We start from the raw sequence: 24,391 nt of genomic DNA on the forward strand, positions 1-24,391 counted from the left end.
ACACCCCCAGGGCTGTTCCCCTCCATATCCCAAGGTACACACATGATGGGACACCTCTTTCCAGGGAAAAGCACAGCAGTACTGCAGAGTAACAGCCAGCCTCTCAAATGTCACTCCAAAGGACTGGATGCACTCAGACCCGAGGTTCTGCTGACATACTAAAGCCAGGCTTTCACACCAGAACAGGTTATTAGAGATGAAGAATTAAGATCAATCTCAGAAATAAAGCTGAACAGCTTGAGCCCCATCACTGGCCTGGCTGGCAGAGCACAGGAAATCAGCACTGTGCAAGCACAGGCAGGATAAGCCCCCAGGCTTTGTGACTAATAAGCAGAGGTTCTGTAGAAAGGGAAAGAAAGGAGGAGAAATTAAGAATTGAATTAGGTTCCTGCAGGACATATAAAAGTGCTGTCTCTTTCACTTTCTTTTCAAAAACTCAGGACAGAAGAAACAGGAGAATGAGTGTTGATCTCAGAAATGCTGAGTTTTAAGTGCTATTGCTAGAGAAAAGTTATTTTCCAGGAAAAGTTACATGAATAATGAAGGAGAAGGCAACTCCTTTTGCTGGCTATATATTTTCCCATCAGTTCCAAAACAAATCTCCGTCTAATTTTCTCAGGTTGGAATTATAGATGTGAATTAAAACTCCCCCAAGATCAAGGAGGCCATCAACATAATTCAAACATCATTTCCAAGGTCACCCAACCTCAGTTGTGCTGCCAATACAAAACAATATATTCTGCCACTGGTTTTGGCCAGCAAACACACAAAAAGACGGCCCTGCAGTATTTTTAGGAATCAAGAATACAGGCCATAATATTTTTGGAGTAATTTTAAATGAAAACACAAATAGAGAAGATGTGAAGTGTGGCTTGCAGACAGGCTCTGCCTGACTCCAACAGGAGCAGTCCAGGTGGCCAGAGCTATAATTATCCTCACATGAAAATTGCTATTTGGAGTTGAAAGGCACCTCTGAAATTTGGCAGCACTCCAGAAGCTTAGAATTTCTTAATGTTGCTTAACATTTCATAACCCCCACCCCCCACAACACCTGTATAAGGTGCTTAAAATGTCATTACCACCTGTAATTAAAGGTAGAATCCAATTACAGCAGATAGCAAATCAGGTTGGTGCTTACCATTTGTATATATTGACCATGTTGCTTATTAAAAAAAATCGGGACTAGTAAAGCACACATAGAGCAATGTAATATGCAGATTATATGAAGCTCTAAAGAGCAATTACAAGATAAAAGGTAATGAGGAATAATAAGGACAAATTAGTTTCAGTGAAGTAATGACACTTGAAGTTTAAAATTCTATGTGGAAAGTTCTGGGGAGAAAAAAAAAAAATTAACCAGAAAAGAAATCAAAGCAAGCAAAAAATGGTGGTGAGAAGGGAACACTCACCTACCAGACTTACAGATATCCCATTTTCATATCAATAAATTTCATTGGTGTTATTAAGAGTGGCTGTGAACCCAACTCCATTTTCAGAGCTGTGAACCACAACTACACAGGTCCCCCAGACCCATCTGCCACTGCAGCTACATCGATTACACCCTGTTATTTTTAGAGTGGTTATATAGACCTTCCTGAAATCAGCAGTCTGCTTTGGGTCCTGTTCATGTGCTATAATTAAATTATATGAATTAAAGTATGCGATATTTTTTAAAATATATATATATAATGAGCAAAAGTATGAGGTCAGTTATTACAGTTCCTCAGGCTGGGTCTTCCAATGGAAAATGTCTCTCCCCTTTGGAAGAATAACCTCAAGAGTTTTGATCAGACCAGGAATGCAAGGTCAGGTACATATTATAGAAATCTGACTTTTTATATAATTGTGATTTATTTTCAAGTTTAATTCTCATTTTCAAAGATAAAGCACGAGGAAGATATTGAAAGAAAATACTTGAATTTTTTCAGGATCCCCAGGTGAAAAGGGGCAGAGTATTTCAGTTTCTACGCCAAACTCCAATCTGCTTTGGAGACTTTGTATGGGAGCATACTGACTGAAATAAATAATTCTCTCCCACTTGAATCAATTCAGCAATCTTTAAACTCTAGATCATAATGATTATGTAAGGGCTGTAAAGAAGTCAAGTAAACTAATACTTTTTGGCATTTTCAATATGTGTTTTGTTGATGTGATGAAGAGGGAGCCATCAGGGTGTACTGGCTCAATAGATGCTGTCCTTGAATAAATTCAGCTATACAGAGTAAAAAATGCATCTTAGACTTTTCAAAGGAAATATAATCCATTTCCTAAATCACCAGGATATCCACAATGAAAATACTACTCACTGTGTGTAAGGCTGGTGCTCCCTGAGGCTGGGACCAGCTTGTGGTGACCAGACCTTCAAGGGAGAATTCCATTTAATAGCACCACAAGGGCACCAAGAAACAGAGTTACCAGAAACTGTGACCCTTTCCACATGAATTGATAATTTTTCAAATTGTTTGGGTTAGTAAACAAAGAAAAAACAACCAACCTTTTTGCTAATATGCCAAAACATATTCTGTGGCAGAGAGGATGCAGTACACTTAAGCAATTCCATTGATTTTTCAAAATTCATAAGTCAAATATGCTTGTGAGAACAGCAAAAACCATGCTTACTGTTTTATTTTTTCTCACCAGAGTACTATTGCTATAAAAAAAATGTTAAATTGCATTATTCCTTAAAAAGTCCTTCTCCTTTTCAAATAATAAGTCATTGGGCTTAATGCTACTCTTTGTTATAACAATTCCATTGACTTTGGTGGACACAATAATAACAAAGCCACAGTTCCTATCACTTTGATGAAGTTACACTATCAAGACAAAAATCAGATCTCTTTTTCACAAATGTTCTTTTATTTTTCCCTTTTTCTCTTACTAATTGTTGGCTTTTACATTCCACAATATTGAATTTTCCTGTCTATCCAACTGAGGGAGGTTTGAAACTTTCCACTGCCTGTGGCGTCCCCATTCCCTCTCATGTCTACGGTTCTCTCAACAACTGATGGGTGTGAGGCAGTGTTCTTGTAGTAAAGTTGAGAAGCTGGGGCATCTCTTTCTATCAAATACATTTTTTCTTCAGTAGTGAATTCTGCATGGCAGGGAATGTTTCAAGGAGATCTCTCTGTACCAGCATAAACCACACTTTTATACACAGCTCCCATCCCACTGGGACTGTGTTCTTTGCACTGGGCTTAAAGATATTAAGGATATATTCTTATTTCCATAAAAGAGGTTCTATACAACTTGAAAATTAAAACTTTTCTTTTGAGACCTGTTATCTCCACTTACTATGATTTTTTCTTCTCAGCTTACTGAATAATATTGGAAAGTAGATAAAGAATAAATATGAAGATGCATATTATTCAATTCAAGATTACATTGGGTTCAGTTAGTCAGCTCTTTCCTAGTTAAAACAATTTGTGATTTAATACTGAAGGAAAAATGGGGAAAATATCTTTTAAATGTTCATTTACAAAACATACTTTCATTCTCCCAGCTATCTAGAGTGGAGTGGTCCTCATCATCACTGAGGGCCTGGCACAGGTTGCCCAGAAAATCAGTGGATCTCCCATCCCCGGAAGTGTTCACAGACAGGTTGGATGAGACTTGGAGCATCCTATAGGAAGAAAATGATTCTCTAGCATCTTCAGGTCTGGGCCATAAGAATTTACACAAATACATTCTTCTCAGGCTAAAATCAGAGCCAGTATTAGCAGACATGATTTTAAAAGGTATAACGATTAAATATCAAGCTTTGAGATTACTTGTCAGATTTTTGAACATAGGACTTGTCACCTTTTGCAAACCACACTCTTGTCCTTTTAGAGGAATGAATACCTCCAACCACAAAAGTTTTAGTAAGAACTACAAAATTTACAAAAGAAAAAATAGTTTAGAATGAAAAGAGTAAAAAAGCATGAACTTTAACAACCACTGATGCATCCTCACTGACACCCACATACTGTGCTCAGAGAATCATTTTTCTCAGTCACACAAAACATATTTGTGGGCAATTCTCAGGAATTGGGAACATCTTGCTAGTTTTGAAGCCTTTCTTATTTTCATAGCAATTTTTCTTTCATTTTTTCCTGGTGCAGATGCAATAAACAAGCATCTGAGAAGGAAAACATCAATACCAGCTTTAATCTCCTGGTTTAAGTCCCAGTTCTTTCCGTTTGAGGCACAGAGCTGGCTGAGCAGGAAGAGGACTATTAGCTTTACAGTTACAAAGCCAATAGAAAATTAATTTTAAAAGGATATCAAATCCTTGTGATAAGGGGCAAAGAAGGTTGAATGTTCAGTGATCCATCCATACTATTCCTGCAAACCAGATCAGGGAGATTAGTGTTTTCTGCTGATTGGTTTATTTTCTTTAATGCAATGTAGTGAAAACAGTCCAGTGAAACATGTAGCTAAACAAAGCCATTTTCCAAAGAACATAGAATCAAGTTGCTAGAAAAGTTTAAAAAATTATAGGTGTGATTCAAACTGACCAAAGCCAGACATCCCAGGAGCACACCTACAACGTTTTTACATCAGGCTGTTTACAGGTACCACAGGAAATTTCAGCCTTAAATCTTGTTAAATCCAAAAGAAAAGAAAAAGCCTTGAAAAAACAACTTCCTTCTCTAAATACTTACAATGCACATACAAGATAAATAACAAATTCACAACAGTTTATAAACCAGAATTAAAACTTGCAAACCATTCAAAGGTCTGATGTAAATTGACCAAAGCCCAAAATTTAGAGCAAGCCTTTAAGGCCTTTATATAATATTTTATGTTGTGTGAAGAGCCCACAATCCACTAGATACAGAACATTCAACCAACTGTAAACAAAACCCCGACTGTAATAACCAGATTTAATCTAATTCAGTAACTTTAAACATAGGAAAATTACTAAAACAAACTAATTGGGCACGAGAGTGGACATAAGGACCAAGATGACACCACGATGATCCAAATCCCCTTAGTGGCATCACTGCACACACTCACAGGGAGCCTCAGGATGCTGCCAAGGGTTCTGCCCTAAAGTGCCATTGAGGGACAGTAACTGAGACCTGTTTTGCTGTGCCAGTGAGCACCATGAATGTACAACAAGAACCTTACCTGAGGTCACCTCTCCAGTCTATCTGGAAAAGAAGAAATATTCTGTAGTCAACAGCAGAATTCTCTTCTTTTCTATTGCTGAAGTACATTGCTAGCAAGCCTTTTAAAAATAGAAGGATTGAATAAAACTAAAATGTCATAGCAAGATTTCTAAAGCAAAAAATAATCTACCATATTGTTGCAGCACATGGATGCTTTCAGTGTGAAATTGAGCCAGGCCATTTCTCACATGCAGGGAGTTCTTGCAAAATGCTTTTCCCCCACACTCTCCCAGGGCTCGTTTCTGCAATCCACACTGGATACCAGGGACTCTCAAAGCAGAAAACCAGATTCACTCCATGCCAGCCAAAGGTCATCAATCTAGAGTTTGGTACTATGGAAACAGAGCTGTTCACGTTGGAAAAAATCCCTAAGGTCAGTGAGTCTTACCATTAATCCAGCAGTACCAAGCCCAGCACTAAACCATGTCCCCAGGTGCCACATCTACACAGTTTTTAAATCCCCCCAGGGATGGTGACTCCACCACTTCCCTGGGAAGCCCTTTCCAGTGCTTGACCATGCTTTCAGTGCAGAAAGTTTTCATAATATCCCATCTAAACCTCCCCTGCTGCAATTTGAGTCCGTTTTCTCTTGTTCTGTCACTTACTGGTTGGGAGAAGAGACCAACCCACAACCTCCTTTCTGGGAGTTGTAGAGAGATGGTCCCCATGAGCCTCCTTTTCTCCAGACTGAACACCCCCAGCTCCTTCAGCTGCTCTGATCCTCTGAGACCTGGGTTTGGAAGCAGGAATAAAAAACAGTTTTCATTTAGAAACCAGGGAGGTCACTGATGTGCAAGACTTCTGGCAAAGAGCAAATGACTGCTGATAGATTTTTTTTTAGGGAGGATAATAAAATGAGCTTTGGGTCATGGACAGCACAAGTTCCAGGATAATGCATTTGATGATTGTGTCTGGGATTACCAAAATAACATTATATACAAAAAAAAAATACAATATTTGTGCAAACATTTGAATGGAGGCAGACTCAGACTTGCACTGTCCAAGCTGTAGAGATAATTAAGCATCAATTTGCTCTGATACCTATGGTAGCTGGAGGTCCACATCCACACCAGCAAGCTCTGGCATGGAAAGTTTTTCAACCAGCTACCTGATTCCAAGGAAGGGGCAGCTGGGCCTCATGGGCCATTTACTTTCACACTTCAGTAAAGATTTAACCCAATCCAGCACTTATGATCTGGTTCTTGGTTTGCTGTTCATGGCTTAGACTGCTTATTTATCATCCCCTTTTTTAAGAAAAGCCCGGCAGTTCCTTTCCTTCTCTTTATTCAAACAAAATTCTTGCTGGTTTCAATTTCAGGTTTGCTGCTCCAGCCCAAAGCTCATGTGTAGTTTTCAAACATTGCAGAAGAAAGTTTATTTGTGCTGGGATACTTTTCTAATCAAATGTGTAAATCCAACATGAACCATTTCTATCCATCAGTAAGACTCCAATAAATGTAGTTTTGCAATATTCTTGATTTTGTGTCAACTGTCTTCATTTTACTTCTACAACTGTGCATATTATTTACATAATACACAGTAAAAAATACCTGTAAAGCCAACTATGTATTTATGTGGGGGGTTTCAGTCTATTATTTAGCCTGTGCTCCTTGTCGGGTTTGATTCATGTAAATGATTACAGAATGAAACCGCACTGTCAGCAACTCTGAATTTACTGCTCTTTTCTGGAAATTCCTGCTGGAGATGGGAGGAGAAGGAAGGGAAGGCAGGGGATGTGTTGTGCCTTGAGGGGGGCACAGCACAAGCATTGAAAACCAAACAGGAAAAATCCTTTATTCTGGCACCTGAGGCCTGGATGCCTTTGAGATTCTCACCTTCGACTCCAGACCCTTCTCTCCATTTTATCTCAAGACAATTTCATTAAAACAAGACTTTTTTACTTTTTTTCCTCACCATTTCCTGCTGTTGATCACTGTCCCAGTCTGCCAGGTGACAGGTGCATTTCTTTGCATTTCCTTGCAGTGTGTGCAGACTGGGCACTGGCAATGCAGTGGGATTTCCTTGCCAGTGGATGTGAACACACAGCTCCTGGAATCCTCCTCCATAACTGCTGCACCCTGTCACACATCTGAGCCCAGGTGCCACCCTGAGCTTCAGGTTTTTTATCTTCTAGTAAAAGTCAAAGTACATTTTTTTGGCCTATAGGCCATACAGAGAAAGGAAAGATGATGCTCTGCCTGGATTTCGTTGTATTTTGACATTAACACTCCCTAAACATGAATTATTAATGTTCAAATATATCATACTTTTTACAAGCTCCTTTCAGGAACTGCCTAATTACCTACAGATTTCTCTCCTCTCTAACTTGCCCCTCTGCAGACATCAGACATCCATCCCAGGCATCCACAACCTCCACTTTCTCTGCATATCTGCACTTTTGCCCTCACTCTCGCCTTTGTGATGTTTCCCAGCTCTTTTTATTGCACCCATCCTTCTTCCCTCCAGTCTCCAGCTGAACTACTTGCAGCTCTTTTGCTGAGGTTTTTCAGGCTCTCCAATATTTCCTTCTGATGCCAGCACCTCCCTGGACTTACAACCACCCCTCTGCTACCACAGATCCCGGTATCCCCAGCAAGAACAGGGTCTGGATGTTTGAGTGCCCAGCTGTTGACTGCCAGGAGACTTTTCCAAAGGCAATGGCATGGAGATTTCCTCTCCCTTGTTTGGTTGAAACTGGCTAATGTGCAACACTAGAAGGCAGAGGGGAGGACAGACAGAAACACTCATTAAAACCAAATGCCTAAAATTCTTAAAATTCCTACACCCATTACATGTGGCACTTAAAAAAAAAAAAACAGATAAAAAAAGCAACTCTTGTCAATATTTATGTACTGCCTAAACTGAGATCTAAAGGCTGAACTCTAGTACCCATTTCTTTTAAAAAGTGACATTATAATTACTTTTATTTTCCGTCAGACTTAAAGCTGGTAAGAAGCTGATGGTTTTAGTTGTTGCCAAATAGTGTTTATAGTAAGGAGAGGACTTGCCAGGTCCTCATGCCCTGCCAGCAAGGTGGAAGGGGACACCAGCAGGACAGCTGACCCCACTGATCAAAGGGATATCCCATTCCATGTGGCATCACTCTCAGTACATAAACTGGAGGGAAAGCTGAGCAGGGATCACTGCTCAGGTACTGACTGGACATCTCTTGGCAAGTGGTGATCAACTGCATTGTACATCACCTGTATACTCTGAATATTTTATCATTATTTTTATCTTTCCTGTATTTTCTTCCTTTTCTCTCCCATTAAACTGCCCTTAACTCAACTCACACATTTTCTCACTGTCTCCCTTTTGATTTTCTCCCTGATCCTGCCAGGAGGGGCAATGAGCACGTGCCTGTGTGATACTCAGCTCCTGGCTGGGGTTAAACCCTGACAAGAGTGTACAGAATGGTTTGAGAGAAATAAATACAAAATGCTGAGCTGATACTGTAAGTCACTGGGCAAAGCACAGGGGCTGGGTAATCTTGCTCTGACCCTGACTCTGGAGTGTGGTCATAAAGATGTAAGGAAGCCCTCGGGGAAGTGCAGGGGTTTAATCAACAAGCAACTGAGCTGAGAGAGCTTTTGTGGAACAGGAAGGGCTGCAGGAGCACAATCCTGTGCCTCACTCCTTCCCAGGCTCTGAGATTCTACTTCAGCCACAGAAGCCTGAAAATCTGCAGTGATAATGAACACATCAATGCAATTCAAGCTACCTCAGTACTAGTGGGGCTAACTATTAAAATCTCATGAAAAACATAATGAAGCTTTTTTTTCTTATTTCTTTTTTTATTTTTATGCCCTAACCACAGAAGAAGGCAATTTATCAAAACCAGTCACCACATCTGACTAATAGCTTTGTACATTACAGGAATCCACCAGTAACTGATGAAAGCTGATAAGCTGTAAACGATTTCTCTTCTTGTAAATATTGCAAAGTGTCCAGCAGTGTTAGTAATACTGCTGCAATAAAATCAATTAAAAAAAAAAAAAATTAAAGAACAGCTAAAAGCACTTCAGAAGTGCAGGGAAAAAAAGTATTTTCATTATTTTTTATGTCTGTGTTGCCTTCTTTTTCTCTGGAAAAACATGAGTCATGCAGCTCTGTTGTTACAGACTGCAATCTCGTGGGATGGCAGTGTTTAAACAGCATTTTTCCTAATTACAGCCCAAATGGCAGAGCCCTAAAGGAACAGCGAGGTGCTGGGGAAGGTTATCAACTCTGCTCAGGGCATTTTGCCCCTCAAATCAGAGCTGAACTAAGGTACCATTAAAATATTAGGTGATGGAGAGCTGCTGTTTTAGCCAAGCTCCAGCTCAGAGAAAACTGATGGGCAACATTGCTCTGCCAGAGCAGTGGTGATGGGGCAGGGAAGAGGAAGCTAAGCAGGGATAACAACTGGGACTCCACTCTGCTGGTGAGCAGCATCCCTCCCAGGGCTCCTGGCCATGCCCCTGCTATTAAATGTTGTTCAGGAGACAAGAATAAAATGTTCTGCTTTGTGTCACTTATCATCATCGAGGCTTCTCCTGACCACTAGATCTACAAATACTATAACAGAAAATATGTAGCCATGACCCTGACCTACTGCTATTTTTGATGTATGATATTGGAGCCATTCTGAGTGCTGTACCACTCAAGAGCTGATGCAAATATCTACCAAATTATAATTTTTCTTAATTAAAGATGTGAATTCTGGCATCCAATGGACTTGCATTTTCCCTCTGTAGAAATAACCCCAATGTGAAAGCAATGAGCAATTTTAAAAGGTGAGTACCCAAAGTATAACAGAACCCAAATGAAACTTAACCTGAGAACCATAAAACATTTTAAAAACATTAATGGAGGAAAGCCAGGCGTGTAAGGGGGCCAGCACAGGCGGTACATCACTTAAGCTCTACTTAAGGCCTCAATGTAGGACTTAAGTGAAACTTAGCTGGTGCATGACCTTTGTGCTGACACAGTGCAGAGCTGAGTGCTACCATTTAAAATTTAACCCTCACAAGAAAGCTTCACTTTGAGAACCCTTTTACTGCCACCAAAACTATAGGGGGAAACAAACAAACAAACAAACAGAACAAAAACATAGGGCTGGCTTTTACCCTGCTTTTGAACACTCCAGGGATGCTGGTGGCATGGTCATCTCTTCTTCCCTTGTTTCTCTGTGCTGTGGGATGAGGCCTTGTCCTCTCAGCTGTGCTCCCATCCTGTTGCCTGGGTCAGCAGATGTATTACCCCTCTCACCTGGCTCAGCAGATGTATTACCACTGGATACTTAGGTCAACAGAAGTTTTACCCCTGGAGACCTTCTAACACAAAGCCACAGCCTCAGTGAATTGATTCAGGAGCCCTGACACTCGCTAATACATCTTGCAGCACTGGCTGCACAGGACAATATTTAATGGAGGTTTGCTTCTTCCCCTTCTGACAACTGCTGTTTCTCTGTTCAAAAGAAATCCACAGGGAGGCAAGGAGGACCCTAAGGAAAAGTATTAAACCGCAACAACCAGGAGCAACTACAACAAAATCTCTGATGAAGCAGAACGGAACAGCGTGTAAGTGCTGCTCTCTAAAGCTTTGTATCTCTCTCACCCTTGCAGAGCAAGCTTTGGAAATCAGGGCCTTGGAGAACGGGGGCCTCTGTGACGTCCGTGCCTCGGACTGCAGCAGGATCCGGGTGTTCGGCCTGGCATTCAAGGAGTCTCCCAACCTGCACTGCCACCTCACCAGGTTAATCGTAAGCAGCCTCCTCTTGGCTCCTAAAATATTGATGATACAATCAAACTTTGACATGTTTATATAGAAATCTTTGATCTGTGCTATCTTCCCTCACTGCTTCAGCAGGTTACAAGTACCTTCCAAGTCCAATGCCAATGGTGAGGGGAGCTGAGGAGCCTCAGACCTTTCCAGGACTGGTTCCCTGGAAATGCACAGCTATGAGTTCTTGCTCATTATCTCTGTGGAGTTTTGTTTGACTTCTGTTTGTTTCAGCTGCTCTGTAGTCCATTGAAGCCTGAAATCACATTATTTCTCATTTTTTACATCTGGAATCACTACATTTGGTTGTTTTCCTAAACAAATTTAAATGCTGCACTTTGTGATGAATATAGGGTTTCCTCAGCACGGTTACAGAGGCTCTTATTTTAATTTTCTTAGTCATACTTCAACACCAAATCAGATGTTTTAATGAGCATCAAACCCATCTCTTATGCTAGCACTGTAATTTTATCATAAACAACTATACACAGGCAATGCTGCAACTGAGTTATTTGGTGGATCAGCACCCTCAGATGTGAAATGTTTGATTAAACTCATAAATCCACCTCAGAGCAGCCACTCAGCCTGACTCCCGGTCGGTGCAGGCATGCTCACAAGTCACATCTGAGATTTGCTGTGTCCCCTTAGGGCTCCACAGGCTCTTACCAAGCTGGAATGTTTTGTGCAGCTGATCTGGAGGAACAGCTGACATCACCTTCAAGGAGCCACGAGCTTGCTGCTGAGCTCCAGGAGGATGCACAAAGTTACTCGATTACATCACCCTCTCTCATCCCAGCTGCTCATCCCAAGTGCAGAGCACAGCACTTCCTAAATCAATAGACCACCTGCATGCCTAGCTAAGCATGGCTTCCCCTTTACTGTAGCTATAATAACAACATGTTTCCTTTTAAATAAACCACCTAGGAATGCCTTATATTATTGATTAGAAATGTAAACATACATTGACAACCAGAATCTCTTTATGAGCCTTCAGTTTCTGCACTCTCCCTCTGTTTTACTGTAGCATCTCGATGGCAAATGGATATCAAGAGAACAAGAAAGCACAAAAGCAGATTTTCTGAGCTCTGAGGCTGTTGACTGCCAGATCCCACTCCTGAACATCACAGAGGCTGTGCACTTTGTGGCCGGTGACGAGCCGTTCGCAAGATGGCAAGTGAAAGTAGGAATTTTATTATGTTTCTAAGAAACGTTTTAGAAAGAGAAAATCAGTTGTCATGGTAAATTAAAATGCAAAGCACAATTTGCTTTCTTTCAGAAATTAAAATGCCTGTAGAAATACTCACAGTAATGTCACGTAGAGAAAAAAAAACAACACGCCACCAACCAAAACAATGAGCTAAACCCAGGTGTCTCTGTAGCCAATCCAAAAGTGCAAATTACAACCACTTCTAGAGGTAATCACCTGAGATTGATGCAGTTGTGCTAATCAATTTTTAATCATTACTGTTCCATTCCTGAAAACCCCAGCTCAGGCTCCTGATTAGGCAGCAAGTGTCAGAAAGCTTTGACTCCCTGGATGTGCGAGGTGCAGGAGAAGGGCACGGGCTGGCTCCTGGGCAGGCTTCAGCTGGGATGTCACAGTCAAGGTCTGAACGGCTGCAGGAAGAAGCAAGTGCAGAATCTGCTTGTTTTGGGGTTCTCTGCTGCAGTTTTAGCCTCTTTTGTTGACAAAATGGTATCTATTTTCTAAATATCCCCAGGAAATCAGTGCCTTCCCCACCCTGCACGCCTGCTGCCCTCAGTCTCGCTCTCGGCCTGGATGGTTATTTCCTCCAGATCAGTTGTTTTTTACAAGACTGAGATCTTTTAAAAGCTCTGAAGCTGAGAATATATTGCCATTGTAGAGAGACTGCAGATGTGCTCTGAAAATTGCATCATGCAAAATGAAACATGTAAAACACTCCCCTCACCACGGTGTTACTGCCTGTCCTGCACCCTGCAGCTGCCTGCACCCCAGCTGGGAACACATGCTGCCACTGGCCTGGGGGAAACACAAGGATGCTTGGCAGAGCACATCTTCCAGTCAGCCATTTATTTCAAAAAGATAAGGATTTGGGAGTTTAGGACATTAGGGTAAAACCCTGTGAGTGCAGAGCCTGACTGTTTGCTGCTGGGGTGGGCCTTGGACCTTCCTTGTGTCACACACCAGGGGGGAACCAGGAGGGAAGGTCTTCTGCTCAGGGCTCCAAAATTTCTCAAAAAAGGCATTGAACTCTGCCAGCTGTGAGATAAAATGCTGCCTCACAGTGGAAGGATCTGAGAGGGAGGCACCCTGGGCGTTCCTGGCCCAAGAGGACAGCTAAAATCCTGGTATGTGCACAGGAAGATTTCTCCAGCGTTCCCAGGACATTGTCCTCACAGCACAGGTCTATTACTATTCTGATTGTGCTTCCTTTCAGCCCTGTCTGTACAATTGTTCTCATTCTTTCCCCTCACAAACAGCTACAAAAACTCTTTCCATGCACTAAAGCTCCAGAAAACCTCTGCACCTGTAAGATTTCTGCCCTTTCCCTCTCCTTCAAGCCCTGCAGAGGAACCAGGCTGATGCCTACACAGCGAATGCTCAATTAAATCATCTCAGTCTGCACGTGAATCTGGTAGTCCTGTGGACCTTTTGATGAGCAAATTGGGAAGGCAGAGCCCAGTGCTCAGTTTCAAAGGCAGCTGGCCTTGCATGGCAGCACAGAGAACAAAATCATGGAGCTTTTCAAGATAAAAAATTACTTTCAATTAATTCCACAGGTGTTCAAAAATTCATGTTCCAGAAAATTCCTAAGACTTATTGCAGCTCATAAGACTTATTGGTGATCTGGGTTATGTATCTATGTATCTACTTTTCAAAACATAGCTAAAGGATTTTTTAGAACCAAAAGTCAACACAATTCTTTCTGGAAATATCACTGTTCAATATTTTCTGAATCTCTCCTGCTTCCTAAATCAAATTTCAAAGGAATCAGAAAAATTTCACTACAGCTTTTTTCACTGCCAGCACTGGGAGAGCAGGAGCTCTTCTCAGTGCTCTTTCATTTAATCTCCTCTTGTATTCATGTTTCAGATTTTGCCCATTGTTTCCATGACATGCTGCTGAATGCAGATAAGAAAGTACATGTGGCTACACCAGGGTGTTTGGCTTAATTAATTGAGATATCAAAATACAAACCCATGCTTGGGCAGCAGATGACTTGAGCTGTCCAGGCAGATGCCTGGGTGAAGAGGTGACAGAGCTTGGCAGGCACTTATCTAATTTGGGAAGCAGCTCTCATCCTTTTCATTAAGTTGTTGTTGCTGCATTTGTCTAAAATCACAAAAAATTCAGCAAGGCAAAAACTGAATTTGAACTCAGCACAGTTTTACACCTTCCTTTTTTTTTTTTAGAAACTTTCATACAAAGTCTAGAATGATGCCAGTAGCCAAGATCATTTCATGATGGATGAAAAATGTGAGGCAGAAGCAACGGAGCTCCTGAAATCCTTTGCACTTATACAGAAGCAGCTCCTTCTTTCCAGATGATTCCTTTGCCCAAGCAAACAAGGCCCAACTCTAAGTGGGTTTTTGCCTCTTAAAGTCCAAAAAAATTTGAGGTTTGCTCAGCTTACTTCTCATCAAACTGTTTGTTCCACATCACTAAGATGACTAATGAAAAAGCAATTAAAATAGCTATAAACCAGCTCAATTCTAAAAAGAAACCAAAATAGATGTTTATAATAGAATGGAGAAAAAAAAATACAGATTAAAAAAATAATCAAATTGCAGGAGTTACATTTCACTCACAACACTCACTTCAGACAGAACAATTAGTACAATTTTACAGCTTTTTATGTTTTTCCCTGTATAGCCATTTTTTCACCCATTATTAGTGCACCAGTATTTGAGACAACATTGGACATTCTGGTAAAATAATGAAATTAAATTAAATTTAAATTGCATTAGGAATAATAAATTACTAATGGAAGTCTTGCTGCCAGAGACTTTCAGTGGAGAGCAGGAGGGTTGCTTGTTTCAGTTTTTTCTCAAACTGCAGGAGAAATTCTTTATTTATTTCAAAAGCATTTTTACCTGCACACTATAGTCTAATATGTCAATAGTCTAATATTTCTCTTAAACCAATTAATTTTTCTAGATCAATGAATTATACTGAATTTTTGGACCAATTTATATAGTCCAAAGAAGTTATTACCCTTCCACAAGTTGAAATTGTGAATTTCCATGAATACTGCTTGTTCCTCTCCTTGTGGTGGTTTCTGCAGACACAAACACTCAGCTCACAGTGCATTTTGAGCTGAGAACCATCCCATGTCCCACTGTGGGAGAATCTGCTTTATCTTCCATGAACTTTCAACTAATTCATGATAATTGCTGCTTTTTATGAAACTTAGTATTTTTTCTCTTTGTATTTCTGTTTATCATTTTCCAATTAAACTTAACATTCCTTCTGTGAACTGAAAGAATTTATGGATGGATCAAAAATTTTATGGCCTCAATCTTGTTAAAATCCCCTGTAAAGGGACTGAGGATGTTTCAGCTTTGTGGTCTCAGGAGAGATGGAGGAAGGCTGGGGATTGTTTTTTTAATAGTAAGAAAACACAGGGGTACCAGATGAATCCAAAGCAAACCCTGTTAGATTTGCTAAACACCAGCTTTGTTTTGACTGTGAGAAGAAAAAACTTTAAAATTACCTGAGAAAAGGGCTTTGCTTTCCTGCTGGTTCTCATCAGTGTCTACAGCATGGCCTTCTCCAGGGTTTTGGGGTGCTCTTTAAGGTTCACACCACTCAAGATGTCTCACAAAGCATTCTCAAAAGCTAACCACTTATCTACACTTCTCTGGTATCTTTTCATTTTAACTGTGGAAAAAATTAAAATATAAATTTACTCCACTCTTTTGTATTGTGTAAGCATTCTTATATAAAAAAGGCCATGTTCAAGGCTTTCTGAATTACCCACATGTATCCATTATGATCTGGGACAGGTGACTGCTCTAATGTACTTTCCTACAGAAATGAGACTGTTTCTCATATCTGCCACCCTTGCATATTTTATAAAGTTAATTTCAAGTAAACCTATATAATACACATTCTTCTTTTTCTTTTCTTTTCTTTTTTTTTTTTTCCACTTTCAGGCCAAGGATTTTACTTTACTTTGATTTGCTATTAGTAAAAAAGTCATTCTGAGTTCCAGCCAAAAATGTTAATTGTGTTTCACACTCCTTGAAATCCCCCTGGTAGTACTTGAGTGCAGCTTCCATAAGGGTATGAGAAAAAAAAAAAAAAAGAGAACCTTCAGGATAAAACCTAATAGCAATGAGAAAGCTGAATGCCAGCTGAGCCTAAAGATCTTTTGGTTATTAATGAAGAGTTTCTAGTTTGGAGCATTAAGTAATTTGTTAGCTCGCAGAGCCACTCACAAGTGTTTAATTTATCTCTCTGGCACACATCCAGTTCAAGGGGGCAGTGGTATATGCTCCACAATGAGCAGACAGTCTCCATATGGAACATTATTACTTATAAAGATGATTTTTGTATCATTTAGATCACTAACGATGGCTTCCAGTACAGTAATTCCAGAGTGCTGACCCTGTACGACGCAGTCTGCCAGGTCTGCCAATTCCATCCGACCGGACTTTGTAAATTAAAGGTAATTTAAAGATCATAAAGGTTTAATACGGATCGTCCATCTCTTCCTTAGCCCTCCCCCTCCCTCTGATGTGCCGTGTGTAATAACTGCTCTGGAAGGGGAAAACCCATTTCACAGATCAGCTGCACAGCCCAACACTTTGCTTTTCTCTTTCACAACCTCACATCTACGATATTTTATTTCTTTTTCATATTTACGTGGGGTATGAACACCTGATAGAGCATGGATGCTTTATGATGGACCTTAATCACACAAACACCTCAGGAAAGCCCATGGCTGGCAGCATTTATCCTTTGCAGCTGTTACTGGGAGTAAATAAGAGTGAGGAGCCTGCCCTGAGAGGCTTAGCTTCACTTCTGAAGTGTCTCTGCTATTTTCCCTCTCCCAGCCTGTTTGGTGAGGGTATATCATTTCTATTCCCATTTTCTGCCTTAGCAAGAGGCACAAAAAGATGCATGTTATACAGTTTTTGTCATGTGAGAACACCCTTGAGAGAACATAAACCATTCTTGCTTGCATTAAACACTGCTAAGTACAAACATATAGTATTTTGACAGTTTCAAAACCGTACCAAAAGTCTAGAGCTACATTTTAAACAGCTAACATGTTAGAAACTGCCTGCAGAGCACTATAACTCTCTGTTTTCCTGGGGAATCATTGGTCTAACATCCCTTAAAAAGGTCTTCCCTTCTCTTTTTTCCAGAGATTTGCATTAAGCAAATTATCTGGTTTGCAGTGGGGCTTCAAAAAAATTTTGGAGGGTATTAGGTGGGATATTTGAATGTGATGATCCTGCTTTCCTGCCCTGAGGCAAGCATGAATTAATAGGAGGCCACCAGTCTGCTTTTTTATAAAATGAAGATTAATCAGGTACATCTTAACTAATTTGATTCACAGTTCTCATTAATGCTAATGAGAAAATACAGTTTTAAAACCTGCACTGATTGCAAGCACATACCAGTTACCAAAATTTAAACAGAAAAGTTCACCTTTTTTCCAAGTAAGTGAGTGAATAGAAGTTACTTGATAGGCCTATGTGGTAGTCTGGCCCTGACTGGATGTCTCAAAGTCCCTCCATCACTGCCCTCAGAGAGATAAGGGCAGGGAAACCCAACACAGCCCAACTGAGGGCAAAACCATTTCAGTTTCAGATTAAAATAATCGTGACAGAATCATTTCACTTAAAACTAAGGTGAGGGATTTTTGTCAAAGACTTTACTTATTCTTATGTTTTTGAAACCTAGAAATGTATATGGTCTCTCAATATGGTGTTCTCTAGGGATTATAGCAATTTCCATTCTAGGATGCTTCAAGGGAATATTTGAACCAGGCTTTCAATTGCATCAGACCACAGTCTAATTACTCCTTCTGCATTACTCTGCAGCACCTATCTTGTTTTCAGAAAAGGTGTTTCAATTAGGGGACATTTTATATCAGCCCATTTCACATTCTGTGTTCTTTTATGGAGCCCTTTCTGTACCACACTGTACCACATCAGAAAAAAAAATAAAAGCATCTTTTTTTTTTTTTTCATCAGAGCATCAAGCTCTTGAAAACAACAATGTAATAAAATCTAATTAACATCCAGGTTTTAAAGCTGGAGGTCTGTCATGTTCTATCATGTTGTGGCCATTATGAGAATGCTTTTTGTTTCTCTACCTTATCCATTACCCTAAAGTGGTATTATTTAAAATATTGACTAATGCAGTTTGCAAAAGAAGTTTGGGACACCAGTAAAGCAGTAGACAGAAAACACAGGGTCAGTAGCAATATCAGTCTCAGAAAAACAAAGGAAGGAAAATGAAAAATGTGTTTGGTAGTTCATCCATCCCGCAGTCCCACTGTGGTAAGGACATCCTCCTTGTTCCCAGAAGTATTCCATGTTTTTCTGGGAATCTGCATGTTCAGATAAAGTCCCACCTGCCTGTGTAGCGCAGCAATGGCTACAAGGCCTAACTCCTCTTCCCATGGGACAGATGTTAAACTCCAGCTGTTAATTATGTCCCTGTGTTCCCTTCTCACATAACCCAAGTGCCTTCAGCCCATGTGGGACCCACACACTCCCAGCTGGGAGAGGAGCAGGTCAGCCCAAAGGCTGCTGTGCCCACAGAGCATCACCTCACAGATGAGAGGGATGAACATTTTGGGATGTTCTGCTCCACCCATGGATGTGCTCAGCTCTCCTCAACAGCTCCCTCGTGGAGCCTAAATTCTAATGCACTTCTTTATTCTGCTTTTATAGCGTTGCTCTTGCAAATGTTCACGAAGAGTGGGATTCCAATATTTCAAATGAAGCTTTTGTCTAGTCTCAGGTTTTGTGAGTCTCGTGGAGCTCACTTTCATGGATTCCTGATGCTCATATTGACACTCACAGCTGGGAATGGTGACCACATACACCGCATGAGTGTGACAGTGGGAAAATAGTCACATTCTGTTGCATCCATCATCCATCTATGACAAAGCAACACCCCATTGCCTAAGCTAAAACATTCAAAGCTAAAAGGATCCCAAGCTGGAACTGGAAAACTTCCACAGTTTCCTCACTGTAAGCACAAAGCACCAACATTTAAATTGCTGCTTTTTCAAGGGACAAGTGAATTTCTGCTTATATCCAGAAATTATTAATTGCTAATTTCTTATGTTTCTTATTCTTTTTTTTTTTTTTTTATTGCCTTCACCTCTCACCAATTTTTATTCTTTTTTATTTTTTTCAGGAAAATACATGCAATATAGATGGACTTTGCTATGGTGAAGGAGAGTCAAGCCCTACAAGCCCCTGTCTTCTCTGTGAACCTGACATTTCTAAGTTCACCTGGTCTGTTAATGAAAGTAAGACAGGGGTTGATTTTCTAGAATTTAGAAGCACTTACCTGGGAATTTATGACTCACTTTATTAAATATATCCTTCCTCCACTTATCTAACTTGAATCTATTCTGGGCAGTGCACATGGACTGTTTGCAGTGGGAATAATTGGGTACATCAGAAATGCAGACTCCACTGCATGCACTGTACATCTTGTTCTGCCTGAAACCTGATAAATCTCAGATTAATAATGAAAAAAAATGCCTGAAAATTAAAATTTCATATTCCAGTGCCCCATGTCTGTCAGCTAAAGGTGATGAACCCTAAATATCTCTGTCAGCATCGTGCAGGTACAAATCTTGAAAGAGGCAATTTGGGGAAAATACTGTTTTTAAAACACTAGCGTATATTTTTGATGTCTGGAAGAATTGCTTCCCTTCACTGAGCCAAATCCTTTGAAACAAGCTCATAACAGAGCTTGGCTTGGCAGGGAGTCCAAGTGATAGGGACCAGCCACTCATTACCTGCCCTGCCACAGAACCCAAAGGCTCATTCTGCAGCCCCTCGAGGCAGGGGTCATAGAGAAGGCTGCCTTTTGAAGAATCTCCTGAAGGATGAAGACTAAATCACAGTTTTTTCATGGCTACATGCCCAGTGTAAACAACAACCTTTGCTCACCCCACGCTGTACAGACAAGCCATGTTTCCAGCAGCATTATCCTCACAGCCCATCTCCTCCCTTACCTGAGCACATTTGCATCCAGTCAATATAAAGATTATATTGCTGCTTTTATGAAAATCCATGTGGTGTTTCTAGAAGGAGTTTCTCTGCACTTTAGGCTTTGTAAACACAAACACATTACAGAAAGGTATGTGAGTCACAGAACCAGTCTGCTTGGTTTGTTTGTGGTTTTATAACATCCCCAAAGCTGGCCAACTAAAAATCCCTTTGGATATCACTTGGATGAGTAGTTACAATGCCTAAGGGTGAGTCAGATCTGAAAGAGAGCCTGTACACTTGAAAGCTGTGTGTTTTCCCCCAGAAAAATATTTAAGCCCAATGAGGGATATTATCTGTGATTCACAGAACTTGCCTCCTTTCTGTCACAGAATCACAGAATCACAGAATCACAGAACCACAGAATCACAGAATCACAGAATCACAGAATCACAGAAAGTTTTGAAGGGTTTGAAATGGACCTCAAAGACCATCTTGTCCCACCCCCTGCCATGGGCAGGGACACCTTCCACTAGACCAGGTTGCTCAGAGCCACATCCAGCCTGGCTTCCATTGTGTTACCCAGAGCAGCAGCATCCCTAGGGATGAGTTGATCGTGAGTGTTACACAGACAGACTCATTACTAATACCAAGACAGATTGATTTTAAAATTCAGGAAATGGTTTAAAAAGTAAAAACTGCATTTGTTGAAATGCATTGTGAAATTTGTAAAGCAAGAAGTGGTTTGGGAACTCTGAAACATATCATGGTTCACTTTTAAATGATGTCAAAATTTAAAAATATTTAGAAGAAAAGGTTTGTCAAACCTGTTTTTAAAAGTGTGAAAACTTCTTTAAAAGTTCTGCAGTAATAGGGAGAGTGTATATATATTTACTGTATGGCAAGCAGATCCCTGTAGGATTAGAAGCACTCCTCCACAGACTCCTTTCAGAACATCTGATTTTATGTTATTTTGTGCCTACCCCTTCCACTTACCATCCATTCAGTTAACACCTTTGTGTTTATCCATAAATGCATAGCCTGCATCAATATTTCATTGATTACTTTGGGCACAGCTTTTATGGGCTCCATGGCTTTAGTGTTTGGGAAATAAAAGGTAAATGAATAGATGGAAGCTTTCAACAGTTATGCCAGGACAATCTGCTGGACAAGCATTTTAGAAAACTCTCATAGCACAGCAGCAATAAAGGAGACACATATTTAAATAATTGCATCATCTAAGCCGTGCTATGGAAAGCAAAGTTGGATAAAAATTATATGCACCACAAAAAAACCCCTAATGATGATTTCCCATGAGCATAATGCAAGGAGTCCTTATGAGAACACGTATATAGTTCATAATGTTATAGCACAGCTCGAAATTAATCCTTGGTATTAGAAATGTGCTTTAAGTTAAACATAACTATGGTCAAATTACATTGTGAGAAGATTCCCTTAAATATCAATACCTGTCAATTTGCACTACTGGCTAAAAAGGAAAGATGCCTTGAGACTGAGGAGGCTTAAAACACGGAGATGAAATTCCTGGCCCTGAAAAGAGCTGCTGTCACCTCAGGGTACTCATCTGATCTTACTTCTCCTTGGTTTCTAATTATAAAATGTAATCATTTTCTCTGCCTTGTCCTCTTTACCTATGTACATTGAAAGTATCTTCAGGTAGCATTTATCTTCTGCTGATGAATAGCCTTGTAAAATTAGGGGTTTTTATCTTCATTAAGGAAATACTGAATGTAAACAGCAACCCTAGAAATAACAGTGCCAAAGGTGACATGATACACACCACTGTCACTGGGGATGGACAGTCTCAGCACCACTGATGTATCTCTGCTGGCACTGAAAAGACCTTTGTTCCTGATAAATGTCCAACTGAATTCACTGAAACTGCTCGTTTAATTACTCCTCATGGGTAAAGGCAGGAGAGCCTGCTCAATGGAGGAGTTACAATTTATTTTTCCTTCTGAGTTGCCCACCCAATTCATTTGTCATTCAGCATTTTGAGATTTATTTTGCTTATGTCTAAATGGATGCCTGGTAGGTAGATTATATATGTAAGTATAAGAAATATAGCTAATTACAGTTCTAGGAAGAATCAGGACTAGGGGAAGGTTATAGAAATCATATATTATTTACTACCATATATAGCACTACCATAGATAGCACATCAAAATTTACCAAAGTGCAGGATGGGACAAAAATTCAGCATAGAGCACAAAAAAAGGGGGAGAAAAAAGGCATTCTTTTGGTAAAGCTATTTGCTGCCTCTACACCCAAATCCCTTCCTTCATCAGCCTCTAGGTATGGTCTGTATATTTTCTTTGAGAGCATTCCTTCAAAGACCCACTCTGAGAATCTTTACGTGGGAGAAACCAGAGTTTATGTAATCATGGTTTCATTTTTGCTGTTTAGACAACCTGCCTCCTGTGTTCCAGGCCCCCTCCAGCCAGCTGCTGACATTTATTGGTGAGAATTTTGTTTACCAGCTAATAGCAATGGATCCAGAAGGGTCAGCTGTGCTATTCATCTTGGAGGCTGGGCCACGGGATGCCAGGCTCTCTCCTGCTGGCCTTCTCCTCTGGAAAGTTGATTCAGAAGAAACACAGACCTTTGAATTCACTGTGTCAGATGAGTGCAATGCACAGAGCAGATACTCTATTGAGGTAAGGGAAAGAATACTTTAAAGGAAAAACAAAACAAACCTGTTTGTCATGTCAATGCAATTGTGCAATTGTCATCATAGCTAATAATTTGTTACTGCCTTGAAAAACAAGGCTTCAGCTATTTCCTCGTAAGTGTATAATATCCAGCACAGAAATAATGATCAACTAATGGAATAAATATCTCTGAGAACATAGAAACTATATATACAGGGAACAAGAGAGAGTGCTATTGATTGCTGTTTGAAAGAACATTCTTGCAGAGCCTTTTAATGGTTCATTAATCTGCTTTAAAATTCACATTCTGCATCTGGATTGCACAAAAAAAGCATATAACATAAAAGACCAGGCTTTAGCTATAAAAGGGAGATTATAACTCATTCTCAATGATATTTTTAGAGGATGTCTTGCTCTTATGTCATTACTCCACAATCTAAGTTTTTTGGCAGAGCTTGTGCATGGCTTTGTCTTTATTGTATAGGCTAACATTAATCCTCTGATCGGATGAGCTAATAAAGCAGGATGCAGACTCTTGACATAAGAACAGTTTTGTGAAGAAAAGATTTTTATTCCTAGAGATTCCTATTTTTACTCATTCAAACCACAGAATACCAATCTGCTGAACCCACACAGCAGAGGGGAAACTGGAGCCTAGATATGGCTTTAATGGAAATATTTCAAACTAGACCCGTGTTATCTGGGGGAGATAATGCAGAGCTTTGAATCTGTAGAAATGCAGCTCTTGTACATACGTAAAATACAACCATGGATCTCCCTTCCCTGAAGAGAGAGACCAGATAAGGAATGCCACAGTCATGTTCCTGCCTGGGAGCCATTTGTAATGTGAAAGAGAAAGGTGGGAAGGCAGGCAAAGAGAAAAGATTTTTCCTTTCTTCTTTGAAGAATAAGGAACAAATTCTGCCTTCAGATACGATGTGAAATCTGCTGTTATAGCAAATAAGGTTGGGTTTTTTTCCTTATAAGAAGTCAGAATGTGCCCTTAAATGATGAAAAAAGAAATCCCTTTGAAGTCAGGCTCTCAGTCAAATAAATAAGTACAGTGAGCATAAGACCATCTATCTAGACAAAGGAAATTGGTTAGAAATAAGTTTCCATAATACTGGATAACATGTTTGTAGTGCAAATCTCTCCTTTCCTAAAGGGTAACAACACACCTCCCAGCCATGATTACTCACAGGAATCTTACCACAATTCCCTTTGCCTTCCCCAGGTTGGAGTGAAGCCCTGCAGTTGCCTCAATGGTGGCACATGTGTCACCAATATCAAATATCCTCCAGGTCTTGGTGAATACCTGTGCTTGTGTCCAAATGGATTTGATGGAGAATTCTGCCAGGAAGACATCAGGGACTGCAAATCCAACCCCTGTGGCAGTGGAACCTGTGTGGACAGCGTGGAGAGCTACTTTTGTAAATGCCCCCCTGGTTTGGGAGGTAACACCTCTCTGTTTGCATCTCTGGTTTAGCCACAGCTGTATTGAGCTACAGGATTTTTTAAGCACAACATCTGCCAAATGGACTGCAAACATAATCCTGCCCTTCTGCTGCCATGGCTTAGCTTTAGACATGGAGATGATCTCTCTATCTAATGATAAGGAAAAATGACCTA

The 24,391-nt window shown here is 40.3% G+C and overlaps 1 protein-coding gene across 4 annotated transcripts in view; it reads left to right on the forward strand.

The window, feature by feature from the left end:
• LOC131579915 (von Willebrand factor D and EGF domain-containing protein-like) overlaps positions 1–24,391 on the forward strand; it is a 170,403-nt gene that overhangs the window by 80,236 nt on the left and 65,776 nt on the right. For all 4 annotated transcript variants that reach the window (XM_058840489.1, XM_058840491.1, XM_058840492.1 and 1 more), the window contains exons 12-17: positions 10,760–10,896; positions 11,941–12,096; positions 16,466–16,570; positions 19,285–19,399; positions 22,518–22,768; positions 23,997–24,216. In XM_058840489.1, the coding sequence (XP_058696472.1) occupies positions 10,760–10,896; positions 11,941–12,096; positions 16,466–16,570; positions 19,285–19,399; positions 22,518–22,768; positions 23,997–24,216 (984 nt within the window). The remainder of the gene's footprint in view (positions 1–10,759; positions 10,897–11,940; positions 12,097–16,465; positions 16,571–19,284; positions 19,400–22,517; positions 22,769–23,996; positions 24,217–24,391) is intronic.

This window comes from Poecile atricapillus, chromosome 5 (genome assembly GCF_030490865.1).
Source record: "Poecile atricapillus isolate bPoeAtr1 chromosome 5, bPoeAtr1.hap1, whole genome shotgun sequence".
NCBI classification, from domain to species: Eukaryota; Metazoa; Chordata; class Aves; order Passeriformes; family Paridae; genus Poecile; species Poecile atricapillus.